The sequence below is a fragment of the Mirounga angustirostris genome, unplaced genomic scaffold (genome assembly GCF_029215605.1).
Source record: "Mirounga angustirostris isolate CCGP_5_RB_7025 unplaced genomic scaffold, mMirAng1.0.hap1 SCAF_7, whole genome shotgun sequence".
In the NCBI taxonomy this organism is placed as follows: Eukaryota; Metazoa; Chordata; class Mammalia; order Carnivora; family Phocidae; genus Mirounga; species Mirounga angustirostris.
The window spans coordinates 127118714-127146696 of record NW_026991715.1 but is presented as its reverse complement, the minus strand read 5'-3'; the positions used below and the strand labels follow the sequence as shown (position 1 = coordinate 127146696).

The 27983-nt window shown below is 43.1% G+C and overlaps 1 protein-coding gene across 2 annotated transcripts in view; it reads right to left on the bottom strand.

The window, feature by feature from the left end:
- AGXT2 (alanine--glyoxylate aminotransferase 2) overlaps positions 1-27740 on the bottom strand; it is a 35972-nt gene extending 8232 nt beyond the window's left edge. The window contains exons 1-12 of one of the 2 annotated variants that reach the window (XM_045888011.2): positions 27653-27740; positions 20995-21083; positions 19422-19606; positions 16292-16415; positions 14891-14985; positions 13217-13310; positions 12465-12558; positions 8283-8383; positions 7599-7691; positions 4671-4803; positions 2320-2411; positions 639-788 (exon numbers count right to left, since the gene is read on the bottom strand). In XM_045888011.2, coding sequence (XP_045743967.2) covers positions 639-788; positions 2320-2411; positions 4671-4803; positions 7599-7691; positions 8283-8383; positions 12465-12558; positions 13217-13310; positions 14891-14985; positions 16292-16415; positions 19422-19606; positions 20995-21083; positions 27653-27740 — 1338 coding nt within the window. The remainder of the gene's footprint in view (positions 1-638; positions 789-2319; positions 2412-4670; positions 4804-7598; positions 7692-8282; positions 8384-12464; positions 12559-13216; positions 13311-14890; positions 14986-16291; positions 16416-19421; positions 19607-20994; positions 21084-27652) is intronic. The other variant, XM_045888017.2, reaches the window with a different exon arrangement.
- Between the last annotated feature and the right edge of the window lie 243 nt (positions 27741-27983).

Below are 27983 nucleotides of genomic sequence, written 5' to 3'. Positions count from 1 at the left end.
CAAAGAAAGGATCAACAGGATTTGGCACTAGAAACAAGGGAGAGAAGGAGTCACAGGCTGGGTAATTGGGAGAACCGTGGAGGGTGAGAAACAGAAACAGTGAACTGGGAGGGATAACTAGTTTGGGGGAAAATGCCAAGTTTAATTGTTGTCATATTGAGTTTGAGGCCACAGTGGGAAATGTTATCAGAAAATCACACCCTGCCTGGTTACTTGGGAGATGGAAAATATTCACAAATTCAAAATCCTATAGATCCTTAATGTCCTCACCCCAAACCATCATCCCAACTCTCTCCTGGTCTTCTCCCTTACTTTCACGAGCTCTCTGGGCCACCTGCTGCTCTCCAAATAACTTCCTTCCTTCCCCATATGTCCAATTCTAAATATTCAGTCATCACCAATGTTCTTTGCCTTGAGTGGCAGGAAAAATATCATCTCCCTGTTCCAAATGCCCTCCCTCACTCCTCTAGAACTCTTGATGACCTGCTAGTGTTTGGCACTCACTCCCTGTTTATCTTGGCTGAGCTTGGTGTGCTCTCTCCCTGAGAATGAATGAAGTGATCTTGTAGCTCATGCTTCCTCCTTTAATTCTTCCCGACCCCAAGAAGTCACAGAGAGCGCAGCAGATCAGAACATACCTTATCCTTCACCATTTCTATTCCTATCATGAGGCCTTTGCCTCGGACATCTCCGACAATCTCAAACTCATCCCGCAGCTCAGCAAACTTCTGTAGCATGTAGGTGCCAACTTCTTGACTGTTTTCCTGTAGCTTTTCTTCTTTAATCACCTGTTTAGAGAAAGTCCCAAATGGTCTTGCATTAAAAAAGAAAAGTTCTAATATTGACTGAGAAACACAGAGAGGTAAATGTGTATGACCTTCTTTACAGAAACTTGACCAGACACTTGGAACCCAAAGTCTAATGTGACCATGCCCTGTACTACAAAAAGCTTTGCTGTAAGGAGAAAAAAGAGGCTTGGTATAGGGGATACTTTCCCCAAACCCTCCTCATCTTCAGGGGTGATTAAAAATTTAGGAAAGAATAAAAGACATGTCTCAATGCAGTCTGTAACACAGATGCCATAATCTTGAGGATCATTATTGCCAGGCTTGGCTGAGAGGAGGATACTGGGGTGAAGAAGACAAATGTTCTGGGGGAAGACCTGTCACTGATCCTCACCCTACTGGGAACTTACTGACCTATGCGGAACAGCCAGACACAGATTGTCATTGCCCAAGTGTTCCACTACAAGGCCGTGGCCTCGCAAGCTGAGTGAAGCCCTGTGTGGGCCCAGAGCCAGGGCCCTGAAGATACAAAAAAATTTTCACCTACTTCTACTCATGGCAGAGACCTGTGATTTTTGTCTACTACATACAATATGCTACATTTATATTTAGCTGATAATAATTGCATGACTTCATGACTTAAGACCTGTTTGTTCACCTAAATCCTCTCTACCTGGTAGAGGTGACACAACACTTAAAAAAAAGCTGGCCATGTCTATAAAATGAAGTAAATGACACATTCCTACCCTCGCTTTTCATTTTGTGATTTTATCATACTTGAAGATACTTTTTAATCAGCAAGGGAAGCTTTTACTCACTTATTTTTATTTAAAAATGCTCAAAATTTTTTGAATAGGTGAATCATGTGCCTCATTCAAAAATCAGAATGTATAAACGTGTATGCAGTAGAATGATCCTTGCTGACCCCTGTCCCCCAAGCTGCCAAGTTTCCCTCCCCACAAACAACCGCGGTGAGTCGTGTCTTGGGCATTCTTCCAGTAATACCCTGCACTTACTTAAGCAAATGCTCTCATGCACATTAGCAAGGGCATTTAACAGAGGGGGCACCAGGGAAATTCGGGGTCTGAGGCTGAACAACAGCTGAATTACCTCATTGGTCTCACTGAACTCAGTTTCTCTTTATGACTGTACAACAAAAGGAAGGAAGAATGAATATAAAGGACAGGCCAAAATTAACCCAAATTCAAGGGTAGCAGTTGGTGACTCTCCATCACATACCACTCAAATAAAAAAGACATTTCAGTGCTCCCAGCTAGCGACATTTTCTTCTATTTCCCATGCATATGAGGTTTCTTATAAATTATTTTGTGTCTAATGCTTCAAACGCCCAAACTAGATCTTTAAAAAGGGGTGAAGGGGCAGAATAATAACGGGAAATCTAACTTAAATTCATGCACTGGTAATTACCTCTTCACTTTAATAATGTGAGTGATAGAGGTTGGATAATGCACATGTGGTTTTGAAGTAGCCATTTGGTGAACTGAGGGATGTTAACCTGGCTGCTGGAACGTACCTCGAGCACCGCTGACCCAATGGCACAGACCATGGGGTTCCCTCCAAAGGTGTTGAAGTGAAAAATGCGTTTAGCCAGAGACTTGGCAATCTCTAGGGAAGAAAATAAAAGGTGGTTAGAGAGTGAGACATTCCTATCTATAATCTCCCATCACACCATTTGAATTGTATTGACTTTTGTGTTGTATTAGTAATGTATTTCATGGCATCGTATCCAATTCATTCTTCATTCACCAGAGAGTGGATGTTATGGATGGAATTATGTGTCTCCCTGCCTTGCTGACCCCTCTTTAGATGTTGAAGCCCTACTCCCAGTGTGAATGTATTTGGAGATGGGGTCTTTAGGGAAGTAATTAAGGTTAAATGAAGCCACAAGGGTAGGGCCTTTATAAGACTGGTGTCTTTTTAGAAGAAAAAGAAACACCAGAGCTCTCTCTCTGAGGAAAAGGACATGGAAGGATGCAGCAAGAAGTTGGCCATCTGCAAGAGAGATCTCACCAGAAACCAACTTTGCTGGCACCTTGATCTTGGACTTCCAGCTTCCAGAACCATGAGAAAATAAATATCTGCCGTTTAAGCCACCCAGCATGTGGTGTCTTGATATGGTAGCCCTAGCTGACTGATCCACTCATCCAGTGGCTAAGGAAAAATTGCTTATTCACTCAATGAGAAGTGTGATAACAAACTCTTTAATGTGTTGTGTGAATTGAAAAGTACCTTCACATTGGATTTATAGGATTTTACATGGGACCTCCATTAGTTTACCTTTTTTTCTGTATTATACCCTTGGGACTAAGAAGGAAATATTTTTTTTTTTTAAAAAGATCACATCAGGGGCGCCTGGGTGGCTCAGCCGTTTAGCATCTGCCTTCGGCTCAGGTCATGATCCCAGGGTCCTGGGATCAAGCCCCACATTGGGTTCCTTGCTTGGCAGGGAAGCCTGCTTATCCCTCTCCCACTCCCCCTGCTTGTGTTCCCCCTCTTGCTCTCTCTCTCTGTCAAAAAATAAATAAAAATCTTTAAAAAAAAAAAGATCACATCAAGGATTTAGTAATATAATTTCTGGATTGTTTCAGGGTGAGCATATATTTGGTTCATTGTACTTCACTTTCTACATCCACATTTTAGTACCTGTAACAGGTAGAAACTTAGCATGTCTGATTCTATATTGCTTCATTTTCCCTTGTTGTGACCTATAGCTTAGAAACTTCTGCATGTATGCAGACATGTTAATCACTGAAGGAATTTTGCTTACAGCTGAGATTTGCAAAAACTGTTTTTTTTTTTTTTTTTTACCTGAAACCTGTATCACTTGAGGAGATAAGGAAGTACAGATAGAAATGCCGATGCTATGGTTAAGATTTATAGGAACGACATGACCAGATTCCTGTAGGCAAAGATCAACTGACCAAGGACAAAGAAACTACAAGACCTTTCTCAGATGTCTACAAACGTTGTCTACATCTCAGATGTCACCTTTGTCTCCAAGCCCGTCAAGCTTCCCCCTTTTGCTAACAAACAAGGAGTTTGGACTTCCTGCCCAGGGGAGATGCTTCTTCAGGGTGATCGTCTGCCATCTCCCCAGTTTGCTGGCTTTTCTGACCCCAATATCTCGGCTCTCAAATTATTGGCCTTTCATGTGGAGAGCAGAAGGAGCTTGGACTCAGTAACATATCTTTATTCATTCAGTAAAAACACTAAAATATCAGAGCACTTAATTATCCTGTAGTATCTCTAAAGTGTGCTCACTACTGTTGGGAAGAACAAAAACAATTTAAAGATTTTTAATGATAAATTGTTCATAAAAATCATTTTCTGTAAAACCTCACTAAAACTGGAAATAGGGTTTATGCTTATGTTCATTTCATAGACTATTCTGGCTAAGTGAGATATATTGTTTTGGGCTGTTTTGTTGATGAGACAGAAATGGAGAAAACTGTCCACTCTGGACCCTGCGTTTATAACATATTGGAATAGCAAGACCAAGAGTCTCCTTCAGAATGTGATTCCTTTGGAAATGTCACTGGGACCAACTTCAGGTTGGTTAAAAAGGATCTCTTTTGTGGGTTTTGTTTTTGTGGCACAGTTTCCTATACCTTGTTGGAGGGTGAGAACCCTGCATTGCATTATGGGCGTAGGAGGAGTACCCTTCCCTGCAGCAAGAGCAAAAAGGCCTGGCTGTCTTCTGTCTTTTCCACAATCTGGCAGACTGTTTCTCTTTATCATTGCTTAAGAAATGCAAGTATAATTCCCATCACTGTCTTCAACCCACACAAGTTCCAAAATACCTGTTTTCTACCATCACTGATGCAAGAGACCTGGAAGCAAATGCCACTTGCCTGCTGGCCCTACCTGGAGTTGTCACCACTGCTGCCATGGGAAAGCCATTCCCAATCCCTTTAGCCATGGTGACAATGTCTGGCAGGATGCCATGGGTTTGGAAGCCCCAGAAGTGAGAGCCCAGCCTTCCAAATCCTGTCTGCACCTGATGGAAACAAATCCCAAATCATTGGAAACCTTTCAAGAAATGACGGCTTTTCTGACTGCGATTGCCTCCCTTTCTTCGACTCTTCCTCTTCCATACCATCATGGCTCGTCATCAGTATCGCCATCTTTGTGTGATCATGGACACAGCACTTAATCTGTGGCTGAACTTTTAGTTACCAGAAACCATTTACTAGCTTTGTGGGATTTTGGATATATTCATGAAGTCCTCTGAACCTATGTTAACTCTGTTAAGTAGAAATAGTAATAGCAGTACATCACAGGACTGCTGTGAGGGTCATAAATAATGCACATAAAAGGAACATTCTGGTTAGCAATCCTTAATAAGGATCTCCAGTGGGTAAGGAAGCAAGGGAGAAGCTGCTTCTGTCCGGCTGGACGAAGGAGTCACAGGGAGTGGATTGGGGCGGGTATGGTTGCCGCCTGGCCCACATAGGCTAGTCACTCTCTTCCCTGTGATCTCCTTTCCTTCCTGAGAATTATGTCTTGAGATGATCCAGTTAAGCCAGTTAAATCAGGATTGAACTAAGTCAACTTTAGTTTATTTGTGCATGCTTTTTGCCCTCTTTCTAGAAGACACTCTCCCTGCTTCTTTATCTCACTAACTCCTCTTGTCCTTCAAAACATAGCTTCATCATCATTTGGTCTAAGTTTCCTGAGTCCTAGTAGGGTTCCCCCTCGAGGCCCCTAGGCATGCTGCCATCAGAACCTCTCCTCTTGGACTACTGTCATCACTGTATGTGTCCGATGACAGGGACTGTATCTTATTCCTCTCTTTCTCCACAACATCTGGCAAAGTGCCTGATAAAAGTCAGAATTTAGCAAGTAGAATGAATACAGAAGTAGCCGAAGTGCCTAACTGAATAAAGCCACACAGACATTTCCACGCAAATTGCTGCCAGAGCCTTTCTGGTAAAATCTCCTTGAAATAATAACAGTGGGGCATACCTTATAGAATTGTTATTATATATATCTTACAGATAGTTCTAGCAATTCTTATCTTCCCTTAGTCATTAGGACAATCCTTCTTAAGTTCCCCCTGTGTTAGGTAGTTTCTAATTATGTCCTTGAAAGTGATAAAACCGGGGCACCTGGATGGCTCAGTCGGTTGGCCGGCTGACTTGGTTTCGGCTGGGGTCATGATCTTGGGGTCCTAGGACTGAGCCCCATGTGGGCTCCATGCTCAGCAAGGAGTCTGTGGGAGATTATCTCTCCCTCTGCCCCTCGCCCACGCTCATGCACTCGCTCACTCTCTCTCTAAAATAAATAAATAAATCTTTATAAAAACAGTGATAATACCATCTATCTTAGAAAATTCTGGAAGTCATATATTTTTAACATTTAATCTTCTTTCTCTCATTAGTCCAACTGCGGCCGCTTCACTGTGTGCTGATTCCAAAGGTTAGAGTTGATTCTCTCACTGACATAGCAAATTGTAAGCTAACAGAACATACTTTTCTTTTCTTTTCTTTTTCTTTTTTTAATAGCCATTAACTTTCTTCAGGACTTTGATTGGTTTGCCTTCCCTAAACTCCCAGTGGCAGGTCGGGGAAGGGGGTTGGGCTGGCCCTCGCTTACGTGTGCAGCGCTCTGGGGCCCATCCAGGTCACCTGGGGGTACCAGACACCTGGCTGCAAATCAGGAAATTGCGAAAAAAGTTTTGCAGAGGGGAGAGCCCAAAGACCGCTGTAGGGAATGTTTAGTTGAGGGAAAATGTTCAGGCCAAAACAGCAGGACTGAAACAGGTGTGAAACACATTCACAAGCTCCCCACCTATTCTTGGTGCGTGTAACCACTTGTTAGTAGAATCATGACCGGTCACCCAGGAGTGAGCCGGGAGCACTCTGTGGTCCTGGCGACCATCCTCTGGTCCTTTGACCTCTTTTGCTATTCTTGGTAGACAAAAGACTGCTGTCTTTGATATACTCTAATATGAGGTGGGATTATGATTAAATTGATGCCTTTAAAAGAGATGGAGGCTAAAGCTCACAGAGCCAATGAATTTTACTCCCTTCAGAGTGTGCCCTTGGAGGTATTATCCACCAATGCTGCCTTAACTCAAGCTATTTTAGAATTTTTTTGGAACTAGTTTTTAAATATTTGTAGTGGTGGCCCTCTTCTCTCTGAGAGACTGCATTATTTTCCTTTTTTTTTTTTTTTTTAGGGGGGTAGGGACAGAGGGAGAGTGAGAGAGAATCTTAAGCAGGCTCCATGCCCAGTGCAGAGCCTGAGCTGGGGCTTGATCTCACGATGCTCAGATGGTGACCTGAGTCGAGATCAAGAGTCAGACGCTTAACCAACTGAGCCACACAGGCGCCCCGTGCATTTTTTTTCTTTTAATGTCTTTTCCAAACAAGTTTTGTTATTAAGGTAAGATGAATGCTGCCAGGCTGGTTAATACCATTTTGGCAAAATTAGGATAAAAACTTGGTTATGAGATTAAATTTCCTATGTGGTTTTTGAGCTGCACCTGACACAATCCCCAAATGGGAATGTAGAAAGTGCCTTGGGTGATGACAGTGTCATCTGTGCCCACTAGCCACTCATTTGATAGACTCCAATTTGGGTATTTAAGTTCTGTTGTGCTTGCTAAATGGACCAACTAATCCACTAACCAACCAGTCAACTAGCAAAGGCTTCATTAATTCATACCCACATCCTGGAATTCCCACAGATGATTTTTGTCTTGGATTGCAGAGGAAGGTTTGAAGAAGTTTCTCCCTGTGCCTTTTCTGTCCTGGCTCCCTCCACCACAGCCCCTCCACTGCTGCTCACCTCATCCACGATGCACACGCCTCCCCGCTCTCTCACCAGCTCGAAGGCTTCCCGGAGAAACCCCTTTGGGTACTGAACGACTCCGTTCACCCCCTGCAAAAGACCAAACCAAGGAGTCTCTAAGAACAGAATAGCCCTTTGAAACTATTAAAAAAGAAAAAAAAGAAAAAGAAAGAAAAAGAAAGAAGATAGATCATTATCATCAGTAGCATTAGTAATACTAAAAATTTTTTAAATGGTCTTTAGAACTGTTCCAGCTATGGGTGAAGAGAGGGGCCATTATTCTATGACACGCCTTTTGGGAAAAGGACACAAATGCTTACTCTCTTCTGAGATTAGAAACAAATTAGATTAAGGGGATTTGGTAAAGTTGAAGAAAGGGTCCCCCTGACAGTGTGGGTATTAAGCAACTAAAGTTTGCTAAGGTTTCCTTTTCTTCAGAATCCTAGGAATTCAATAGTTTCATCTATCTGTTCAGCTCAGGAATGCAGGAGACGGGGTTTTGAAGGTCAGTAGAAAATCAGGGGCCCTCTTTTTTCAAGGAGACCAAGAGAATGAATTGAATTTGGAGAGGGTCACAGCAATGGTCACTTAAATATTTTGGAATTCTCTAGAATGTATGAGTTAAAACTCTCTGATAATTTAAAAGTCAGCCCAATTAATGTCTAAGGTCAATATACCCACTTGAATTGGCTCTGCAAAGAATCCAGCAATTGATTTGGCCACAGAAGTGTTCAGAGTATCTTTGAACTGTTCAATATACTGGTCCTTTGCTTGGCAGCAGTCTGCAAAAACAAACAAGAACCACAAACAAACAAACAAACAAACAAACAAACAGGAGATGTGAGAACGGCATTCAGTAGAATGGCGGAAACATAGAAAAAAAGAAAATAGGATGAGTAGATTGGCTAGAATCCTTAGGATACAGTAAACAGGAAATGAAGATATAGAATTCTGAAGGAGGGGACATTCTTTTGGAACAATTTGTACTTCGGTTTGAGCAGAGAAAGTAGGATAACCATAAAAACACTTCAGTCATTTCCATCCGGGGAAGAAATGCCCCAAAGTATCACTGAGTCTGGAATACTGAGCTATTTCACCCAAGGATGCCTATCCTCTCAACCGCGGAGATTTAATTCAAATGTAATTGGAGTGTGGATTTAATCTATTTGAAAATAAATCTATTTATCTTCTATTGTCGCTTAATTTGATGTACAGTTTTTTTTAAATGACTCTTGCAGTCAACTATTTTTATTTTAATATTTTATTTATTTATTTGACAGAGAGAGAGACAGAGAGGGAACACAAGCAGGGGGAGTGGGAGAGGGAGAAGCAGGCTTCCCACAGAGTAGAGAGCCCAATGCGGGGCTCGATCCCAGGACCAGGGGATCAGGGCCTGAGCCAATGGCAGATGCTTAACGACTGAGCCACCCAGGTGCCCCTGATGTACAGTTTTAAAGCTACAGAGTGTCTCAGTCTTTAGAGTTAATAAATATGTTTATAGAACAATTAGAATCTGGTCTAAAGAGGGATGTACTGGAGCCAGACAACGTTCATCCATGGTAGCAAGGGAGAGGAAGCCTTCTTCTCTGGAATACCAAGGGTCCCAGATTGACTGCATCCATACATGATTGAACCTTCAGAATTTTTATCCACGCTTCTAATTTGATTCTAAACAGCACCACACAGTTTCTGAACTTAAGCCTATATCCACGGACAGCAGAAGGGGTGCAGAGGGAGGTGTGGACGTGACAGAGCCCCAGACCCAGTGACGTGAAAGCAATCTGGGAAGAGAGCCCACCACCTACCATCCTAGCACTTGCTTAGTTGCATGGATATAATCCTATCTTCTGACGTCTAGAGATAAGGGACAGAAAACTTCTGTCATCATCATCAAAACGGTAGCACAAATTATATTTTATACTTCAGCTCTTCATTTAAAAATGGGAAAAAAAAAACCACTCCCTGGCCCCAAACATATTTTAACGTACATGTGATATTTGGGAAAGCTTGTTTTGGTTAGTTGGAGTTGGGGGTTGGAAGTGTGAAGAAGGAAGTAATGAAAGGGGTATCAAACCCAGAAAGCACATTTTTAGCATCACTTAAGTTGTTTGATGAGCAGGATATACTAGACAAATAAATCTAAGCCTCTAGAGAATGGATTCTTAAATTTTTAGTAAGAAAGGAAGAGAAAACAGCCAAAGATGACTCTGAAGGGTGGATAGTAAACTCAAGAGACCTAATCTGGGCATTTAGCAAGCCGAGCAGTAACTAGAGAGATCAAAAGGTAGAACAAAAGCAACCCTAGTGGCTTAAATTGGGACAAAACTAAACTGAGAGGTTTTGCTTAAACCCGTGATAGACCTTTAATGATCTGTCCCCGACTGCCCACAAGTTCAGTGATGAGAGGGGTCACCTGCCGTAATCAGCTTATTTCATTTCACATTTCACATTTCCTTCCTGAGCTCATTGCTGTAACTCTAGGTCAGGCTGCTTCCGCAGAGGGACGGGGTGCAGTGGCGTTGCCATGACAACACCAAGGGTGTGAAGAGTGGATGTTCTGGATACCATGCGAGCAACAGAGACGAGACTGAGGAGTTTTTATCTTAGCTGCTAGTATGGAAACAGTTAAATGGAGTGAAAGGTCAAGAAAGAACAATTCGTAAGGAAAAGGAAACTCATTTTGCAAAAGGTGAGGAAGAATGACATGATGGGTATGAGGTCTGGGGCATTGTGGGGGCAGTGGGCGTTAAGAGGTGAATGTCATCACAGGTGACATCTGAAATTCGGGGTCTGGAACGAACACTCAGAAAGACAAAAACCTGACAGAAAGAGAGAGGAAGGTAACGGAATCTCCCACAGCAACAGCTAGATCAGGCTCACAACATGGACCCCTGCTTATGCCCAGGTGGACAGTGATGACATAATCCGGAAGTAAAAGAACTTCTACCAAGATTGGCACCTGTATGCGCCCAGTGAATGAACCCTAAGAAGAACTGAGAACTGGAATCCTCTATACTCAAAGTTGGCTTGCATTTGCAAACATGTGAATCTGCCTTTTTACAGCAAAAGCCAAACACTTCTCAGCTCCCCAAAGCCCTGGAGGAGGCTGAAGTCCCTTTTGGTATTCCTATTCCGTTTAAATATATATCAGCCATGTCTCTTGAAGATGGGAGTTAAGAAAACAGCTGACTTCAGATATGTCAAAGACAACAGTCCAGAGAAGCAGAATGTATGTCTGTCACTATCATTTAACCTCCAGATGCCACTAGGGAGATGACCATGGCGTTCCAGCATTTTTAAGTTGGCCTAGAGCCAAGGCCTCAAAGAGGGAGGAGGCAGAGAGGGTGGAAAGAGAGAGGGACCCACAGTGGGGAGGGAAGGCAACGGGCATCTCTTGAGCGCTTCTGTCTGCTAGGCTCTGCGCTCATGCTTTTATGGTCAGGTTGAAGTCTATGAGGTGCACGAAACCGATTTTAGTTCTTGATGCCCTTGAGGTTGGATACATAGGTCTGGCTCTACGGGTACTCTTGACATTGCTGTTGTCTGCCTTCCTGTACAGAAAGCTCTCTTCTCTTGATCTCACAAAGCCTGGTAATAAGGTACTGCTATCTCCATCTTACAAAGGAGAAAACTGACACAACAGATAAGAGCATTTGCTCATGGCTGAACCAACCAGGGGCTGGGAGTGGAATCCAGGTCTCCAGACTTCACGGGTCTCCTCAACCCTGGCCAGCAGAACGGGAATTATTGTTAAGCCTGGGTTCATCCTGCTGGGATGTCAGTGTTCACAAGGATGGCCATAGGCTAGGAGCACTGGTTTGGAGTCAGAAGGCTTGGGCTTAAGTCTTAGCTCTCCAGCCTCCCCGCTGTGGACCTTGGTTTGCTCATTTTTAAAATGGAGAGTTATATATATATACCTTTAAATCTCCCTACAGTTTTCAGTTCTGTGACCATGACATCCTGTTTCAATGCTCATTCTTTTATCTTCCTACCTCCATTTTGCCATTATCCCATCTGAATTTTAAGGGGACTGTGAATTTTCTTCCTTTCAAAGCTGATTTTTTAAGACTGCCATTCCATTTGCATTCTTTTTCTCGACCCCGTGAGTCAGATTATTCCATCAAATATCTTTGGCAGAAGCCTTTAGCTCTTTCTTTCAGCACTACTCAGGAGCAGCTATTCAAAGGTCCTGAACTGTGCCAACATGCATGAGGGGAGACCTGTTGATTAGCAAAGAAGAGATTCTTCTTCCAAGCCTTGTCTCATGGTAAGAAGAGGTAAAGAATGAAAATAAAAACGTGATGGGTAAGTGGAAACCTCCCTTTCGAGAAAGCCTTTAAAACTTTTGCAAGAGATGTCAGCAGCTTTTGGGAATGGCCTTAAGCTTTGACAGATGCTCTCACTTTGGCTGGTATCCCGAGTCCCTGGGGGAGCTTCTTGACTGGCATTTTGAGATTGCTAAAAGTATTCTTTTTCCCCCCTCTCCCCTTCCCCCATTGGGAACTGGTAAACAATTCCACCAGCCTTGTTTTCTTTTAAAATTGATAGCAGAACTGTTGCTAATAGAGCTAACAGATCTCCTTTAATTAAGTACCAAGTGATAGTCTGTTTAGCTTAGCTCTGATAGCGTGAGATGCTCTTCCTCACAGCCAGATAGCACCGTGGTGGTGGTGGGCAGGAGAAACGTTGATTCTACGGGGGTGGGGGCTGGTGGGGGGGGTGGCTTTCTAGTTTTGTTTCCTTTGGCTTTTTCCTTTTCCAATTTTTTCCAATCTGTTTACTCAGGAATGGTTCAGTCTTTCTCTAGTTTCCTTACCCCTCCTGACCTTCCACCACGCACCTCCCTCCCTGCCCCCCTTGAACCTGGTGCACAGCTGCATTTCCTCATTGTTTGCACCGGAGAATCTCGGCAGTGGCTTCCTCCCCAAGGGCCACGGAAAACATCTGGGCACATTGTCTGCAAATGACAAAAGAAAGAATTCGTCAAACCAAGAAGACAAGGTAGCCAATTTGAAGGAGCATGTGATACTGATCAGGGTAAGAGGGCTTCTTAACTTGATATTGAGATTCCCCCCATGCTCCTCTCCCACCTAGGATGAAACCCTAATATTTTGGTTTGAAAAGATAATTTTTTTCCTAGAAATCAGTTATGTGGGCACTTTACAAAGGAGACTGATTGCAGTGTCAGCCTGGAAACAACTCGCTCAAGAGTTTGGTGAGTAAGGGCATCTAAAAGAAGAGGAATAATTAGGTATCTGATTCTTTTGCTGAGGTGGGTACATAGCAAGTGAGAACAGGAGGTGAGTACAGAGACGGTTCTATAGAAATCTTACACACTCAAGGCTCTGAGAACTAATTTCAATGCATTTTTTTGTTGTTTACTTGATCTTATTTAAAAACAAAACAAATTTTAAAGATCTCTATCACGAATTATTACTCAGACTCTGAAGGCCTTTCTAATAAACATTTCCTCCAAGTTCAACTAAGTCAAATTCAGCCCCTGATTAACGATAGGCTTTATATTCATTTCTATTCCTAATACCTGGACAATCTGATCAATCATACCACGTACCCAACAGCCTTTAGAGAACCAAGATAAAAATCTCAGAACTCACCGATTGGCAGCCCAACCCGCTGGGGAGCTCCATCTTGTAGGACCCTACGTTTGTCAGGCCAAGTGTGTAAGGACTGCACCCATGGTAGGCTCCTCTGCAGAGAAGAAGCAGTGAGAAGGTAGGGTTAAGTTCATTTTTCTTCGATTCACCATGTTAATAGAACACCATTAACATGCAACTCCAGTGATTTCTAAGAAATCTTCTAAGGCTATGCCAGGAAAATTTACTTATTTGTCTTTTCTCCTGGGGTCATAGATTTGAAGTGGCGAAAGGAAGCTTTGGAGAACATCTGCGCAAGAACTCTGACCTTAACTGCTGCCCTACTGGATTACTTTACAGTAGTGAGACTCATCTTTTAGCAACATGCCAGAAATTAGATATTCAATGAGCATTAGTCTTTAAAGCAGTCACCTTGAGAAGCCAAATATTTGTTCCTGAGATGTGGCTATTGCACAAATGTCTCATAAGCCACTTTATTTGGCATATAAGGAACACAGGTTTTGTTTCTTTTTGAACCCACAACTATCATATTTAATATAAATCATCCTAATCACCAGTCTTGGCTTCAAATGGGTTTTGACAGTTCCTCAAATCAAAATCACCCTTACACGAGGATTTATGACTATCAAGATGATTCAAAAGGATGGTCATCTATCTTGAAGGAGGAGACACAAAGGTGTGTTGAGCCCTAGTAACACATGACTGCTTTGAATAGATCAGCACTTATCTGGACATGTATATTCTGGGATGTTTATTTGGGTAAAACATCAATCACATTTTTTTGTTGCCATATTTCTTTGATAACAAATATTTCCTTACTCCTGTAGTTACTACATGTGTGTTTTATATGGAATGTGCAGTATTGGATGTGCTGTGGTAATCAAATCTTCTTTTGAATTGAGACAGAAATTATGGCCAGACAGGTGACAGAATGGGACTATCTCTTCATTCCATCTACTTTGACTGTAAGTCACTCTTTGACATAAAGCTTATTATAAGAGCCTCTTTCAATGTACTATATAAAATGACCCAAAGGAGGCAACTGTAAGCAAAATGCTTTGTTTTCTATTATTTTTAACGCTAATATAGCTGCCCAGGGTTTATAATTAAGTTATTAAATTATCAATTTTCAAAAGTCACCCGAAGAAGCAGAAATATACAGGTCAAATATGCATCCTCTGAACTTAAAGAGAATCAAAGGTAAAAAAATCTGGGGTAGCTGGCACTAAGAGGAAAGTAGAGGGCTCCTTAGCATAAGCAGAGATGAAAATGGGCCCACTGTCATATGGTAGAGCCATGAGCATCCATGGGTATCGACCAGTCATTCACCACTCAGCATATGTTCTGGTCAATACCATACCTTCAAAGTAAAAAAAAAAAAAAAAAACAACCCTGACATATGACCATCTCTTTAATTTCATAGGAGGATCAATGACATAAGTAGTACTCCAAGCTGTTTGTTAGCCCAGTCAGGGACCCCTACCTTGGATCCGGCCAATTTAGATGGGGTTATCCAGTCATAAAATTCATTTGATTGATTCTGCTCTAACACCTAAAATTAGAATGATACTCCTGGGAAAGCCCCCTTCCCCTCCAGGCTATGTTTTAAAGATGCACATTTAGTATTGGAGTAAGGCAATGTTATTGAAGTTGACTATTCCCGGGTGTGATTACCTTAATGAAATAATGTCTGTGCTATTTGAATGTGCTCTGGCCATCAGCATGGCTAGGTCATTCGCTTCTGAGCCACTATTCACCAAGAAAATGACCTGGAGGGAAACAGAGACACATGACCTCATACGTTAATTTATTGCCTTATTACCCAATTAATTCAAAATTGTTAAAGACTATTATTAAGGAGCATTCCCTTCAGACAAGCAGTCCCATCACTGAATTACTGTATTAATTCTACAGCTTTTCATTGAACAGCAGCTACGTGCTAGAGATACAAAAATGGCCAAGGATTATCCCAATTGTGAAACATTCCAGGCTTTCACTGGCTCTCTTCAATGCTCTTGGCAAAATGCCAAGATGAGGAGACATGATGAAGGGTATGGAATGGTTAGTGGGTGAGTGGATCTGAGGACTGAGTTACTTAGCTCTTGAATCTCAACCACCTGCCTGGATTCTGAAGGCTTGGACAAGGCAGGCTCCCTGATCCTGCAGCTCCAGAGGATGTCCCAGCCTGTCTATTCAGTATGTGTGAATATTGAAAAAACAAGCAAACAGAAAAAAATGCAGCTCCTCCTGGCTAAATGAAAGGGGAGAAGTGATGGGACCTCGGTCTTCCAGGCTCAGGGCCCGGGAGGCATGTGCTTATGCTTTTGCTGACATCCCTACTTCTGCTCCTCCATGAACACGCCTGGGTTGCACTTAGGTGGCAGCTGGTCCAGCTTTCTTCAGCTCTTGTAGATAATATAGTAAATAGAGAATCTAGAGAATACAGTAAAATAATACTAAAAGCCAACACTAGGTGCTGGGCACTGTTCTAGGTACAACATATATTAACTCATTGAATCCGGAAAATGCGAATCTTGGCCAACATTTCACCATCTCAGTTCAGTTAAAAAAAAACATTCAGTCATTTCAGATGCGGAAAAACATCTCATTTAGCAAAACTATCAGTTAAAAAAACATTCAGTCATTTCAGATGCAGAAAAACATCTCATTTAGCAAAACTATCTCAGTGCATCTTAGATCGAATGAACTGAATGGGATATTCATTTTATTAAAAAATGGTTTCACTCTGTAAAAGGAGACAAGCAAATGACTTGGTAGAGGGGACCTGGAGCAGAGAGATGAAAACCCCTGGAGGAACACAGAGGAGAGTGTCCAGGGAGGAGGCCTGGGCCTTCCGTGAAGTGACTCTTGCAGACATGTGGCTGCAAGGAGAACTTCCAAGGAGAGGCTGAGGCTGGGAGGGGATGAGGGAACACTGGCTGGCTTCTCCTTGATGCCTTTCAGATTTGGCGATTAGCTCACTGTTTCAGATGTTCAGTGCATGGATCAAATTCCCTGTTCATATTCCTGCTTCCTTGGGATCATGAAACTCCTGTTCCCTTGAGAGCATCATACCTTTAGAGGCTCGGGAAGAAGTGCCGAAAGCTTCTCTGCGAACTCATGGATTGGAGAGTGGAAGAAGAGGGCACTTGTGTGCCACAGGCGTCCAAGCTGCTTCTGTGCCGCCGCATTTACCTTCCTGGATAAACAGGAGAGCAGAGTTCCCCGTGCTGCCAATGGGCACACCCCCCCACCCCCCACTGGCCACTGAACCCAAACTTATGGCTATTTCTTGAGCAGTTTCAAGAGGCTGATTTCATCCACACATAGAAAGAACTCTAACCAGAAGAGCTGTCTGGCAATGGGATGGGTGGCCTTAAAAGGTCATGGGGTCTTCACCAAGGGAGGTGTTCAAACGGAGACCAGATGATGATCTTGTAGGGACTTTAGAAAATAAATTCCTACTTTAGGACATAGAATCTCTCCTAATTAGGTCTTCTTATTAAATACCCTTTGAACAGTTTGGAAACTAGAGATGACTAGATGTAAGCCTGGGTGTCTTTTCATTTATTCTTCTAAAGAAGTATAGATCCATCATGCATATGTATGTAAGAGCAACACTTCTTCCGTCAAAGGAGATGCTGGTGTCTGATTCCTAATAGTGGTCAGTGTTGATGAATGTTTGTAACTCTGAAACCATATTCTGTGAAGGATCAGAAGGCTCATGCTGAGGGATAGTAAGAACTAAGGGTAGATACGTAGGTCCTGACGAGGAGCGCTTTGAAAAGATAGGCCAGGATATTTGAACTTGATCTAAAGGACAGCAATGGCTAAAGTTACATACCAGTTGTTCATTATTAATAGCTGTTCACACACACACACACACACACACACACACAAATCAGCTCAGTGGTTAAATAAATAAATAATAATTAAATCATTTTGAGAAATACCAGATCAAACAGATTTCTTTACTGCAGGACTTGCCAGTGCCTCTGTTAGTCAAATACCCACTGTTTCTCCCCAGGAGGGAGATACAGTTTAAACTGTTTTTAAAACTTATTTTTTCATGGGACACTTTACCAACTAACCTCTCCTGCATTCAGGGTTCCATGACTCACCTTAGAAAATTGCAGAGTATCAATAAACTCTTAAACAGAAGAGGTAATTGTTAAAAGCATTGTTCAACAAAATAAACATGTGGAACACATGAGGGTAGGATGGAGTGGGGGAAGACTGGTAATGATGAGGCCAGCCAGGAGGGCAAGGTGGCCTTCTAGGTGTGGGAGGAGGAGAGCTCCTAGGAGATTGGGGTTAGTGGGAATTAGTGGGGGGCTGGTAGGAGAGGCATTTCAGTGGAGGGAAAGCTAGACCTCAGTATCAGGTTGGCTAAGGGGAGTAAAAGGCAGGGATGAGTCAAAGATGACTTCACCATTCTTCCTGTAACATCAGGGAAACTCCAGGATTAGTTAAGAGCTGCAACCAGTGGCTTCCCAGCTCCTGGCAGAGGACCTTCACAGAGTAGGCGGCTCACAGGTACGCCTTGAATAAACGAATATGTCAGTAGAAACAGTATAGTGGAGGGTATGATGGGTTTGGCCTCCGTAATGCTGGATTTCAGCTGATGGTGGAATATTATGGGGCAGGGTGGGGGGTGTCCTGGAGGCTGTGGGAAATGTGGGGCATCCTAATGCCCACTCTGGGTTTGTTAGAGTTATAATAGTAGCTTGGTGAGGGGTCAAAGTGGAAGAAACAGAGTTGGGGAAGGCTGCAGAAAGTGCCACTCATTGACCAGGAATGGGGCCCATTCTATGGGGGAGATAATAAGGCATGAAGGGGTTGTAGAGAGAAGAGCAGAAGACTAAGGAAAGAAGCTGGGACATCCAGAGTCAGGGGGTCAGAGGGCAAGCTGCAGGGTTGGAGGGAGATCAGGAGAAGCACAAAGATCATGAAAGCCGGTGAGTGGTCGACTAACAGGAACAACATCCAACATTATTAATAAGAATGTTTAAAATTTGTCTCTACTTTGTTTTCTTTCCTTCTCTCATGTGTGCTTATCACATATTTTAGACCGCCTCTGAATTTAATTTTACATGCTCCTTAGGACCTCGCATGGGACTAGTGCCTCCCGGAGACGGAAGCCGAAAGGAGAAGGCTGTGGGAGGATTAGGTGAGGCTAGACCCTGGAGTTAGAACTCGCTCTTATCACCTGACAGCTGCTGGAGGGGATGACTTTGCTCCTGCTTTCACAGAAGGACCCAAACTTATTCAGTTGATTTCGGCTTGCTGCTGTATTTTGGTCTCATGTAATGTAAGTTTTTTTTTTTTTTTTAAGATTTTATTTATTTATTTGAGACAGAGAGAATGAGAGAGAGAGAGAGAGCACATGAGAGGGGGGAGGGTCAGAGGGAGAAGCAGACTCCCCGCCGAGCAGGGAGCCTGATGCGGGACTCGATCCCGGGACTCCAGGACCATGACCTGAGCCGAAGGCAGTCGCTCAACCGACTGAGCCACCCAGGCGCCCAGTGTAATGTAAGTTTTGTTGGCCAGATGATTAAAGGCAAGAGAGAATAGGCACTAAAATGAGAGAGTGGCATCAAAACCAAAAGGACCACCAGAGAACCTGCCCAGGGCCTTTGTACGGGTGGGTTGATGACCAAGGGTCCAGAGACCCTCAGGATTAATGGATCCATGCATTTCTCATGTAGATTCCCAGCTGTGGTTACACCTCTCTCTTAGCATCCTTTCTTTCCTCATCATCTGTCAGAGGTGAGGAAGATCCTTAGGCTAGACGCGATTTCTCATCTCATCATCCCACACCCCCCAGCCAGCCGCCCCACGTGTTCTCTGAGAACTGCCTGCCTCTCTCTTCTTTCTGCCTTTCCCTCAGTGCATGGCCTCTCTCTGCAAAGCTGTTACTAGTGAGGACAAGCCCACATACACAGCCAAGCCACACTCCAGTCACGTGGTACACACCACATGGAGTGAGAATGAATCAATCTTGCATTGTCAGGAAAACAAAAAATGCAGTGTTAAGATATTTTTTTGGCACCCAGGAAATAGCAGGGAGCATGGCAGCCACAAACCGGGCTATGCCGAAGGAGAGAGAATTCTTAGCCAGACTTCTGAATCACTAACATGATCATTAGCCTGTTCTCCATATATCCTTCTGCAGTGAATACACTGGAATTTTAAGGATACTCACGGGTGGCAGTGACCGACGCTGACCGTGACAATCCCAGAAAAGAAATCCAGGTATCTGTTGCCCTCATAATCAAACAGCCACTCCATGTGACCCTGGTGAAGCAACAAAGGCTTCCGAAAATACGCAATCCGCGTGGGAATAAGATGGTGATTGTGGATCTCCAGGACACGTTCATAGGTGAGGGACTGTAGATAGGCAAAATGGAAGTGTTGAAGATCTCACATTTCTTACAAGATCAACAGCAGGTCCAAATGCAGTGCCTCGCCTCTCTACTGACTGAGCATTAAGACTGCTGTCCGGTGCCCACAGGTGGGTGTATTTGCCCCATGTCCTCCTTACCCAAGGTCCTTCCTTCCTCCCAAGTATAGGAAATCATTAATGTGGCCCTTTGATCCCTTTCTAGATCAAATATGAAGAAGGAGGCTGAGATTTTCTACCTCTCAGTGGAAAGCCTTTTCTTTGAATTCATTTCAGCTGTAGGAAAAAATAAAAAGACTATTTTTTTATTTTTATTTTTTTAAATTTAATTTAATTTTATTATGTTATGTCGGTCACCATACATCATTAGCTTTTGATGTAGTGATCCACGAATTATTGTTTCGTATAACACCCAGTGCTCCATCCAGTACATGCCCTCCTTAATACCCATCACCAGGCTAACCCCTCCCCACCCCCCCTCCCCTCTAAAACCCTCAGTTTGTTTCTTGGAGTCCATAGTCTCTCATGGTTCGTCTCCCCCTCCGATTTCCCCCCTTTCATTTAATAAAAAGACTTTAGAAGTAAATGTCTGCTGTAATGTCTTTTCTTTCTTTCTTTCTTTCTTTCTTTCTTTCTTTCTTTCTTTCTTTCTTTCTTTCTTTCTTTCTTTCTTCTTTCTTCTTTCTTTTTTCCTGCAGTTTTTTTTTTTTTTGAATGAAAAGAAAATGAAGTGCTGGTGGTGTTCATGTCTTTACCAAACTTTCTCCTATACTTCTCTTCTTTATGGGTACCTCCTGACTATTGACTCTACAATTTCTAACCTATGAGTATTTTGTATGTAGAATAAAGGGGATGGAAAGGGAGGGAAGGAGGAAGGGAGGGAGAGAGGGAAAGAGGGAAGGCGGGGAGAGAGAGAGAGAGAAAGAGAAGCCCAATATTTCTTAATCTGAGAGCAAAATTATAACTTTATATTTTGGAGGGAAGGATTCCTGAATGTCAGATCATGCATTGCTGTATGAGAGAGTCAAAACAATATTTTAGAAAGTAAATGTGTGGTACCACATTTGTGATATATTGTCTTTGTGTGTGTTTATCTATATTTATATCCCTGTGATAAATACAAATAGTCTCTTTCTTGTACTCTTGGTCTGTCTCTGCTCTGTCTCTCTCTCACACATGTACAACAATTCATGCAACAGTATTGAGTGGAGTAAGAGGGTTCAGATGCTCCCAATGACTTAAAGGATAGAATATCTAGGATGCTAGGACTCAGTGGCAGGCAGGGCCATCTGTGGGTCCTTCCTGAGGAAATGATTAATTTAGCCCTTTCAAGAAATACCACTTTCTTAGGTTTTCCTAAAGTACTGACTCTTACCTGGTATTTTTCAGGTGTGAAGTCACATGGAGGCATTCTGGGTTTTGTATGAAGACCAAGATTTGCAACAGATGTCCAGAAAGCACCTGCTGAAAGTGAAGTGAGTTAGGGTCCTCAATTAAACATCAAACAAGCCTGTTTGGAAAAATCACCTATATACAGTAATCCAAATCAAGATCCTTAGGCAATTTCATTTATTTCTTAGTTTAAAAAAATAATTCCAATTGACCTTTAGTTTGGATTTAAAAACCGAGGTATCTCAATAACAAATTTTGGGGAGGAAAAAAGGAATTTCTTTCCAATCTAGTCAACAAAAGCATGGAGGATATTGGGGGAAGTCTTGTTTTTCCCACTGTGGTCCCTCACGAGCTCCTCCACACCCTGCCCAAGGGGCTATATTTCTCTCTACAGTCCACCAAACTCTGCCACTGGGGTGCATTGCTGGAATAGATCTTCTTTGTTAATAGAGGCGCTTTCTAAGCTTTGGGCTGCGTAGTGCCCGAATCTTGGTGCCAATCCCAGTTCCTGATACCAGGTTGGCTTTTGGTAAACAGTGAATGAATGGCTGTTGACTATCCTTATAGAGAATGAGTAGAGATAGGTGGTAGGCAATGTACTGTGATAACAAATACACACAAATAGACCTGGGAGACAAAACCTTCCTCCAAAACACAACACAAAGACCATGACAACACAAGACCAGACCACAGCAAAGCAAAGATAAGGTGAGCCAGAGGAATCACTTAATATTTGGAGCTAGAAGGGACCTCAGATTTTTATTGTTGTTGTTAAAATGCTCACTTTATAGATGAGGAAACCAGCCCCAAGTGGTAAATTAATTTGCTTAAGTTCACCAAGCTAGTTAGCTGCAGAACAAGAATGAAACTCCAAGTATCTGGCTTCCAGCCTACTTCTCTTTTTCTCATTCATTGGCCAACCCTCCTCTCCAACACAGGTTTTGACCTGTCTCAAGCTGTGGGATGGGACAGTGGAGTTACAGAATATCACAGTTGGAAGAGATGTCTAGAGACCTTGTAAGTACTCTTAGAAAAGAATACTGCTACTTTTGAAGATTCAGGGTCAGTATCAAGATCATTTTCCAGGTGGAGAGAGCTGAGAAAATCATGCCTCTTATCCAGCATGAAGGTTTGAATCCCTCGATGAAATGTTGCTGTTTTGTGTGGCAATGAAGTCACAGTCCTGAGCAACACAATGAACAATTGTGTTTTTAAATGAAGCTGGAAAGTAACCGCTCTGAATATGTTTTCTTTCAAAAAGATCTCATTCACTTTTCTGCTCTAAATAATCACTAATGTCATTAATTTGCTCTTACTTTAAAAAGAAGTGACTTGAGGCTATCCATGCACAGAAATGAGAAAAAAAAAATAACAGCTTAAGTTTTCTGAGAATTTCATCCTTTGAAAAGCTTTTCATTGTGTCTCTCTGCATTAGTTACTCTTTTGGGGAAATGGAAAAAAAATATTCTGAGTGTTTCTAAGAATTCAAATTCCCTTCACTCTTTTAGTCCCTTTTTCCTGCACAATTGGAGCTGCCCATTGAGAAGGCCGTAAGTTCTCTTGATGCCAAAGCTATAGGGATTATGAAAGCAGGTTGGGGGGTGGGGCAGAGTTGGGGAGAAGGATTTGATAAAGAAGAGCCAAATTTTAAACAGTCAAGGCAGGTTTATTCAGTTCTTTGCTCACCAAACTGATAGGAGTGTGATGGTGGAGTGAGGGTTCCAAATGAAATACATGAAATCCTGTTGGAAGGAAGGAAGGAAGGAAGGAAGGAAGGAAGGAAGGAAGGAAGGAAGGAAGGAGGGAAAGTGGGAAGAGGGAAGGAAGGAAGGAAGGGAGGAAGGAAGGAAGGAAGGAAGGAAGGAAGAAAGGAAGGAAGGAAGGAAGGAAGGAAGGAAGGAAGGAAGGAAGGAAGGAAGAAAGGAAGGGAAGTGGGAAGGGGGAAGGAAGGAAGGAGGGAGGGAGAGAGGGAAGGAAGGAAGGAAGGAAAGAAGGAAAGGAGGAAGGAAGCAAGGAGGAAAAGGAATTAGTCAATAGTGAAGTAAGTCTAGGTAACATCTCACAAGTCTATGGCCTTTCATATCTCCCCTCTCACCAAACAACTCAAACTCAAAACTAATAGTAATGATAATAACTGATGGACATAAAGAAACAAAAAGGCTTTTCATTATTTGGTTTTCCTTATTTGCTAGAAAGAAATGTAAAGTCTAAACATCTGGATAATTGTCTGCATTCTTTATTCAAAATAGCCTGTTCTTTTTTTAATTTAATTTTATTATGTTAGTCACCATACAGTACATCATTAGTTTTTGATGTAGTGTTCCATGATTCATTGTTTGTGCATAATACCCAGTGCTTCATGCAGAACGTGCCCTCTTAAATACCCATCACCAGGCTAACCCATCCCCCACCCTCCTCCCCTCTAGAACCCTCAGTTTGTTTCTCAGAGCCCATAGTCTCTCATGGTTCGTCTCCCCCTCCGATTTTCCCCCCTTCACAAAATAGCCTGTTTTGAGGACGACACAAGAGTTGAGGGTTAATAAACTTTTGGGTTCCTGGAGATTGTGGGTGTGCATGTACGCACATGGGGGCTACGTGTGTGTGTGTGTGGTGGGGGGGAGACAGACCCAGGAGAGGTGGGGGAAGGGATAACTGAGATCTGGGTTCATAAAACAGAATTCCAGGTCTATTTCTGTATGGGCATTTATTTAGCTTCTTTGTTGTTTTAACTGATCTGATATTGCCCTTTTAGGCCTGGTGCTAAATACAGATGACAGCTAATGATTTTCATCCAATTCACCAATTTCCTCTCCAGTTCACCTGGACAACCCAAGATACTTAAAGGTGCAATTCTCTTTGGAGAACACCACCGCCATTGTATAATAAATGCAAATTATAAATGGGTAGTTGGGTTTAATTTTCCAGCTACCTAATTCTCATAGAGTTCCACAACAAAGTCACTTTAACTTGGTTTTCTTTCCCTAAAAATCATAGTATCAAAAAGTGAAAATCTATTGGGGCAAGCAAGATAAGGAAAGGAAATCAATTTTTGTGGGCATTTGAAAATTCTGGGGGGAAATTCTCTCGGTAATGATAAAGAGTTTTCTAACATTCATAACCAGTTTTCAATACAGAGGGGCTATTTAACAAGATCTTCCTTACCCTTTCAAATTAAAAAAGGTATAAATTATTTAATAATACACAATGAACATAGTTTGTAGAATGTAAAGGTGATTTATTAAAATGCTAACTATGCCTTATTTCTACATAGCGTATTAGGTAACTTTACTTTTTTTTTTTTTTGTAGTTTTTAATTTTATTATGTTATGTTAGTCACCATACAATACATCATTAGTTTTTGATGTAGTGATCCACGATCCATTGTTTTCGTATAACACCCAGTGCTCCATTCAGTACGTGCCCTCCTTAATACCCATCACCGGGCTAACCAATCCCCCTTCCCCCCGCGTATTAGGTAACTTTAAAAAAATTTGTCACTTGAGACATCTCATTTACTTAGGATAGCCAATGAATTAAGAAAGGAAGAACTTAATATCCATCACCGAGCTAACCCATCCCCCCACCGTATTAAGGAAGGCACATACTGCATGGAGCACTGGGTGTTATACGAAAACAATGAATCGTGGATCAGTACATCAAAAACTAATGATGTATTGTATGGTGACCAACATAACATAATAAAATAAAATTTAAAAAAAAAAGAAAGGAAGATCTTATTCACCTAAGAGCCAAGGGAGGGACAGATTACATACGGGGAATTTGCAGTTTTGAGAGACTTTGGTAGGGTTGAGGGCTAGAGATGCCCCCTCCCACGGAGGTGTGTTGAGATTCTGTTGAAGTCTGGGTAATTGAGGGGCAGTGGTTGGCTGGGGAGAAACGTTATGTCGTCTGCTTCCAGACCCAAGAGGGGATCCTTTTCCCTTTGTAAATTGTTCCACGGTCTGCAGGAAGTTATAGGGGAGACTTGGAATTGAGCTGTAGCACTCAGTCCCTCTGAATTGTGTGCTCACATCAGATGCCTGCCTCCCACCAGCGAGGCCAAGGGATGGGCATGAGACCTCCAAAGGGTGAAGAAGATGTTCTCCCTTTAGGATGTGATGTCTTGAGCAGATGCCCTGCATGGAGGGAATGGCTGCAGGCCCTCATCAGAGCCATGACCCGCTTCTGAGGCCATTCCTGCCAGGAGGGATTTCTATCTCTCCTGATGTCTCTTCAGAGCCACTCCTGCCCACCTCCTCACCCTCCCGCTGATTCTTTCCGTTCCCTCCCTCCATATCTTTCCTATCAATGCCTTTTGCTTAAGTGAAGGCAGTTGCTGGTGTCCTCAAGCAAGAGCTCTGCCCGATTCTGAGGCTGGCGGGCCCATCCCTCCTCTTGGCACTTTGGGGAGCAGGCCTTCCCCTCCTAGCCCTTTGCAGGGGTTAAATCAGTTCTGTAGCTCAGAGCACAGCAGGCAGGAGACCTCCCTTTAGGGCTCATTTTAATGTTTTTCTTAGAACAGGCTTTGCAGGAGTCTTGGGAAGTTTCTCAGCTGGAAATGGGCACTATTTGCCATCCATCTGCCCTCCTGCCCGTCCCCTCCTTGTGGTAAAGTAGGCAGGCATGTGAAAATGGTACTTTTAAGCACATACCCTATCTCCCTAGAAATGATATATGTTTAACAAATATCATTAGTAAGGAAGAAGTCACCTCGGAGATATTTTCTCTATTCTTTTGTACTGAAACAAATTGCTTCTATAACTCTGTGCACATGTTTAGCCCAAAGTGACCGTGCATATCAAACATAGGCAAGGCTGAATCCTTGACCCACACAGACATCATCCAGACTCCATGTAGGTGATATACAAGGATGGTGGTATATTTATTTTCGCCTACCTGGCCACACTTAACACCTGGTGATCCCCGCATCTAAGCCAGACCTGCTCCTTCCTCCCCCATTTTAATTTTCTATCTTCTCACCCTAGTTTGCTTTTATTCATGGCATGTATTTCTACTGGATGTTTTCTACATATTTATCTGTTTATTTGTGCTCGGTCTCCCCTATTGGGATACAAAACAAAACCATGGCTTTTTGCTCCTCATGGCTCTGTCTACACATGGGTCCATAGTAGGCCCTCAGATACTTTTGATTGAATATGTATTTTGCACACAGCAGGTTCTTAAGAAGGATGTGGTCAATGAGTGTGCGTTTGAATCAACAAACCCAAGCAGGCATATATCTAGGTATTATAGTCCCGAAAGTAGAAATAAAGCCCCGAAGATTCTTGAAAGGCCAGGTAGAGCATGGCATTCACGTCTCTGTGGCCTAAGTTGGCAAGAGTCCTTTTCTGTAGTTTCCTTGGTGCAGCTATGTTAAGGAGTCCCCAGGAGTTGATCAAGAAGATTTCACCTGCTACCACCATCAGCCCAACTCTGCACCTGGCAGGGTTTGGGCTGGCAAAGGGGAAGGGGGGCAGAAAGGGCATTCTCTCTTGCTTTGCCGCATAGTATCCTCCTTATCGAGCCTAAGACTCTGGGTATAATTCTAGCTCCTTCTCAGAAAATGACAGGGTTAAATGATGTTCTGGCAAAAGTCCCATGATTGAGGGAAAAGAGAAGCCCAAACAGGGTGGGAGAAAGAGTAGGGAAGGAAGGGCCTGGTGGAATCATTCTGTGTTTGTCTTTGACCAACTTTGTTAATTACTTTTATTCTTCTGTCTCCTCATCTGTGAAATGGGTTAATCATACTCACTAACAAGTTTGGGTTGGAGATGAAAGGAGGTAACCATCTAAAGCATGAGAAGTTATTAAGTTTCAAAGAGTAGTGACTCCTGGGGGGATAAAAAGCAAATAGAAGAGGAAGGAAGGAGAAAGAAAAGGGCAAGATGAGAAAATGAAGATCACATTGATCATAATGGGGGATGGAAGAGGATTTCCTGTACCTGATTAGGGCCTGTGAGCACACAGAAACCTGCAGACTGCTGCTTACACTCATGTTCCTGGGAGGCGATTTGGGGAGGAGGTGGGGTTCAGGGAAATCACTAGCACGGAGGATAGAATACATGAAGCCACCAGTGGCTGGTGACCCCAGGTCTTCTCACACTTTGTGCCCCTGCTGGAGAGAGAGTCTGGGTGGAAGAAGAGGGCTCAGGGTCTAGTCCTAGCTCTTGGTGTCTCCGGGGAAATGGCTGCACTTCTCTGAGACTGTTTCCTTGTCAGTGCCTGAGGTGATGGTCCTACCTCCCGGAGGCATGGTGGGAATTCATGAGGAGGCTTTATGCCTTCTAAAGTCATCATCCTTGAGTATCTATTTATTGCAGTTAACACTTAATTGTGAATGGCTTTCCTTTTATTTCTTCTTTATATTACAGCTAAGACACCATACTGTTTTCATTTTGAAATTGTGCATCATTGGGTTTCATGATCTATGGATTTCCATTCAGGGCAAGAGGGGGGCACTGCAAATTCTGGCCGCGGGCAGGAGGCATGGATCAGCTGGAGTGAGGACCGCTGTGTCAGATGGCCCATCTCCAAGCCCCTACACAGGCCTAATCCCAGAACCCCAGGCAACAGGCTCTGAGCTCAGCGCTGCCCCTCTGGCCAACCCTCAGCTGACCCACAGGCCACCGGTTTCCACTCACGGCTCAAGGAAGGGCACATCTTGGTGATCCTGGGAGAGGAGGTCTGCAGGTGCCAAGCTCTCAGCAAGTGTCTCCAGGCTGGAGTCATCCCTCCCAGTCAGAGAGCAAGTGCCTGGGGAGTGCAGGTCAGAGGAAGAGCTCCAAACTGCTCACCAGCCGCTGGACTTTGAGTTTAGGATGGGAGGGGAGGAGCTCCGGGGGGGGGGGGGCGGGGGTCCTGAAGTGGTTACTGCCTTCACTTTGGACCAGCCCCAGAGCTCCCAGGGCAGCACCTTAGGGGAGGGAAAAGCTCCCAGTCCATGACCTAAGGGAGAGAAAAGAAAAGAAGGTG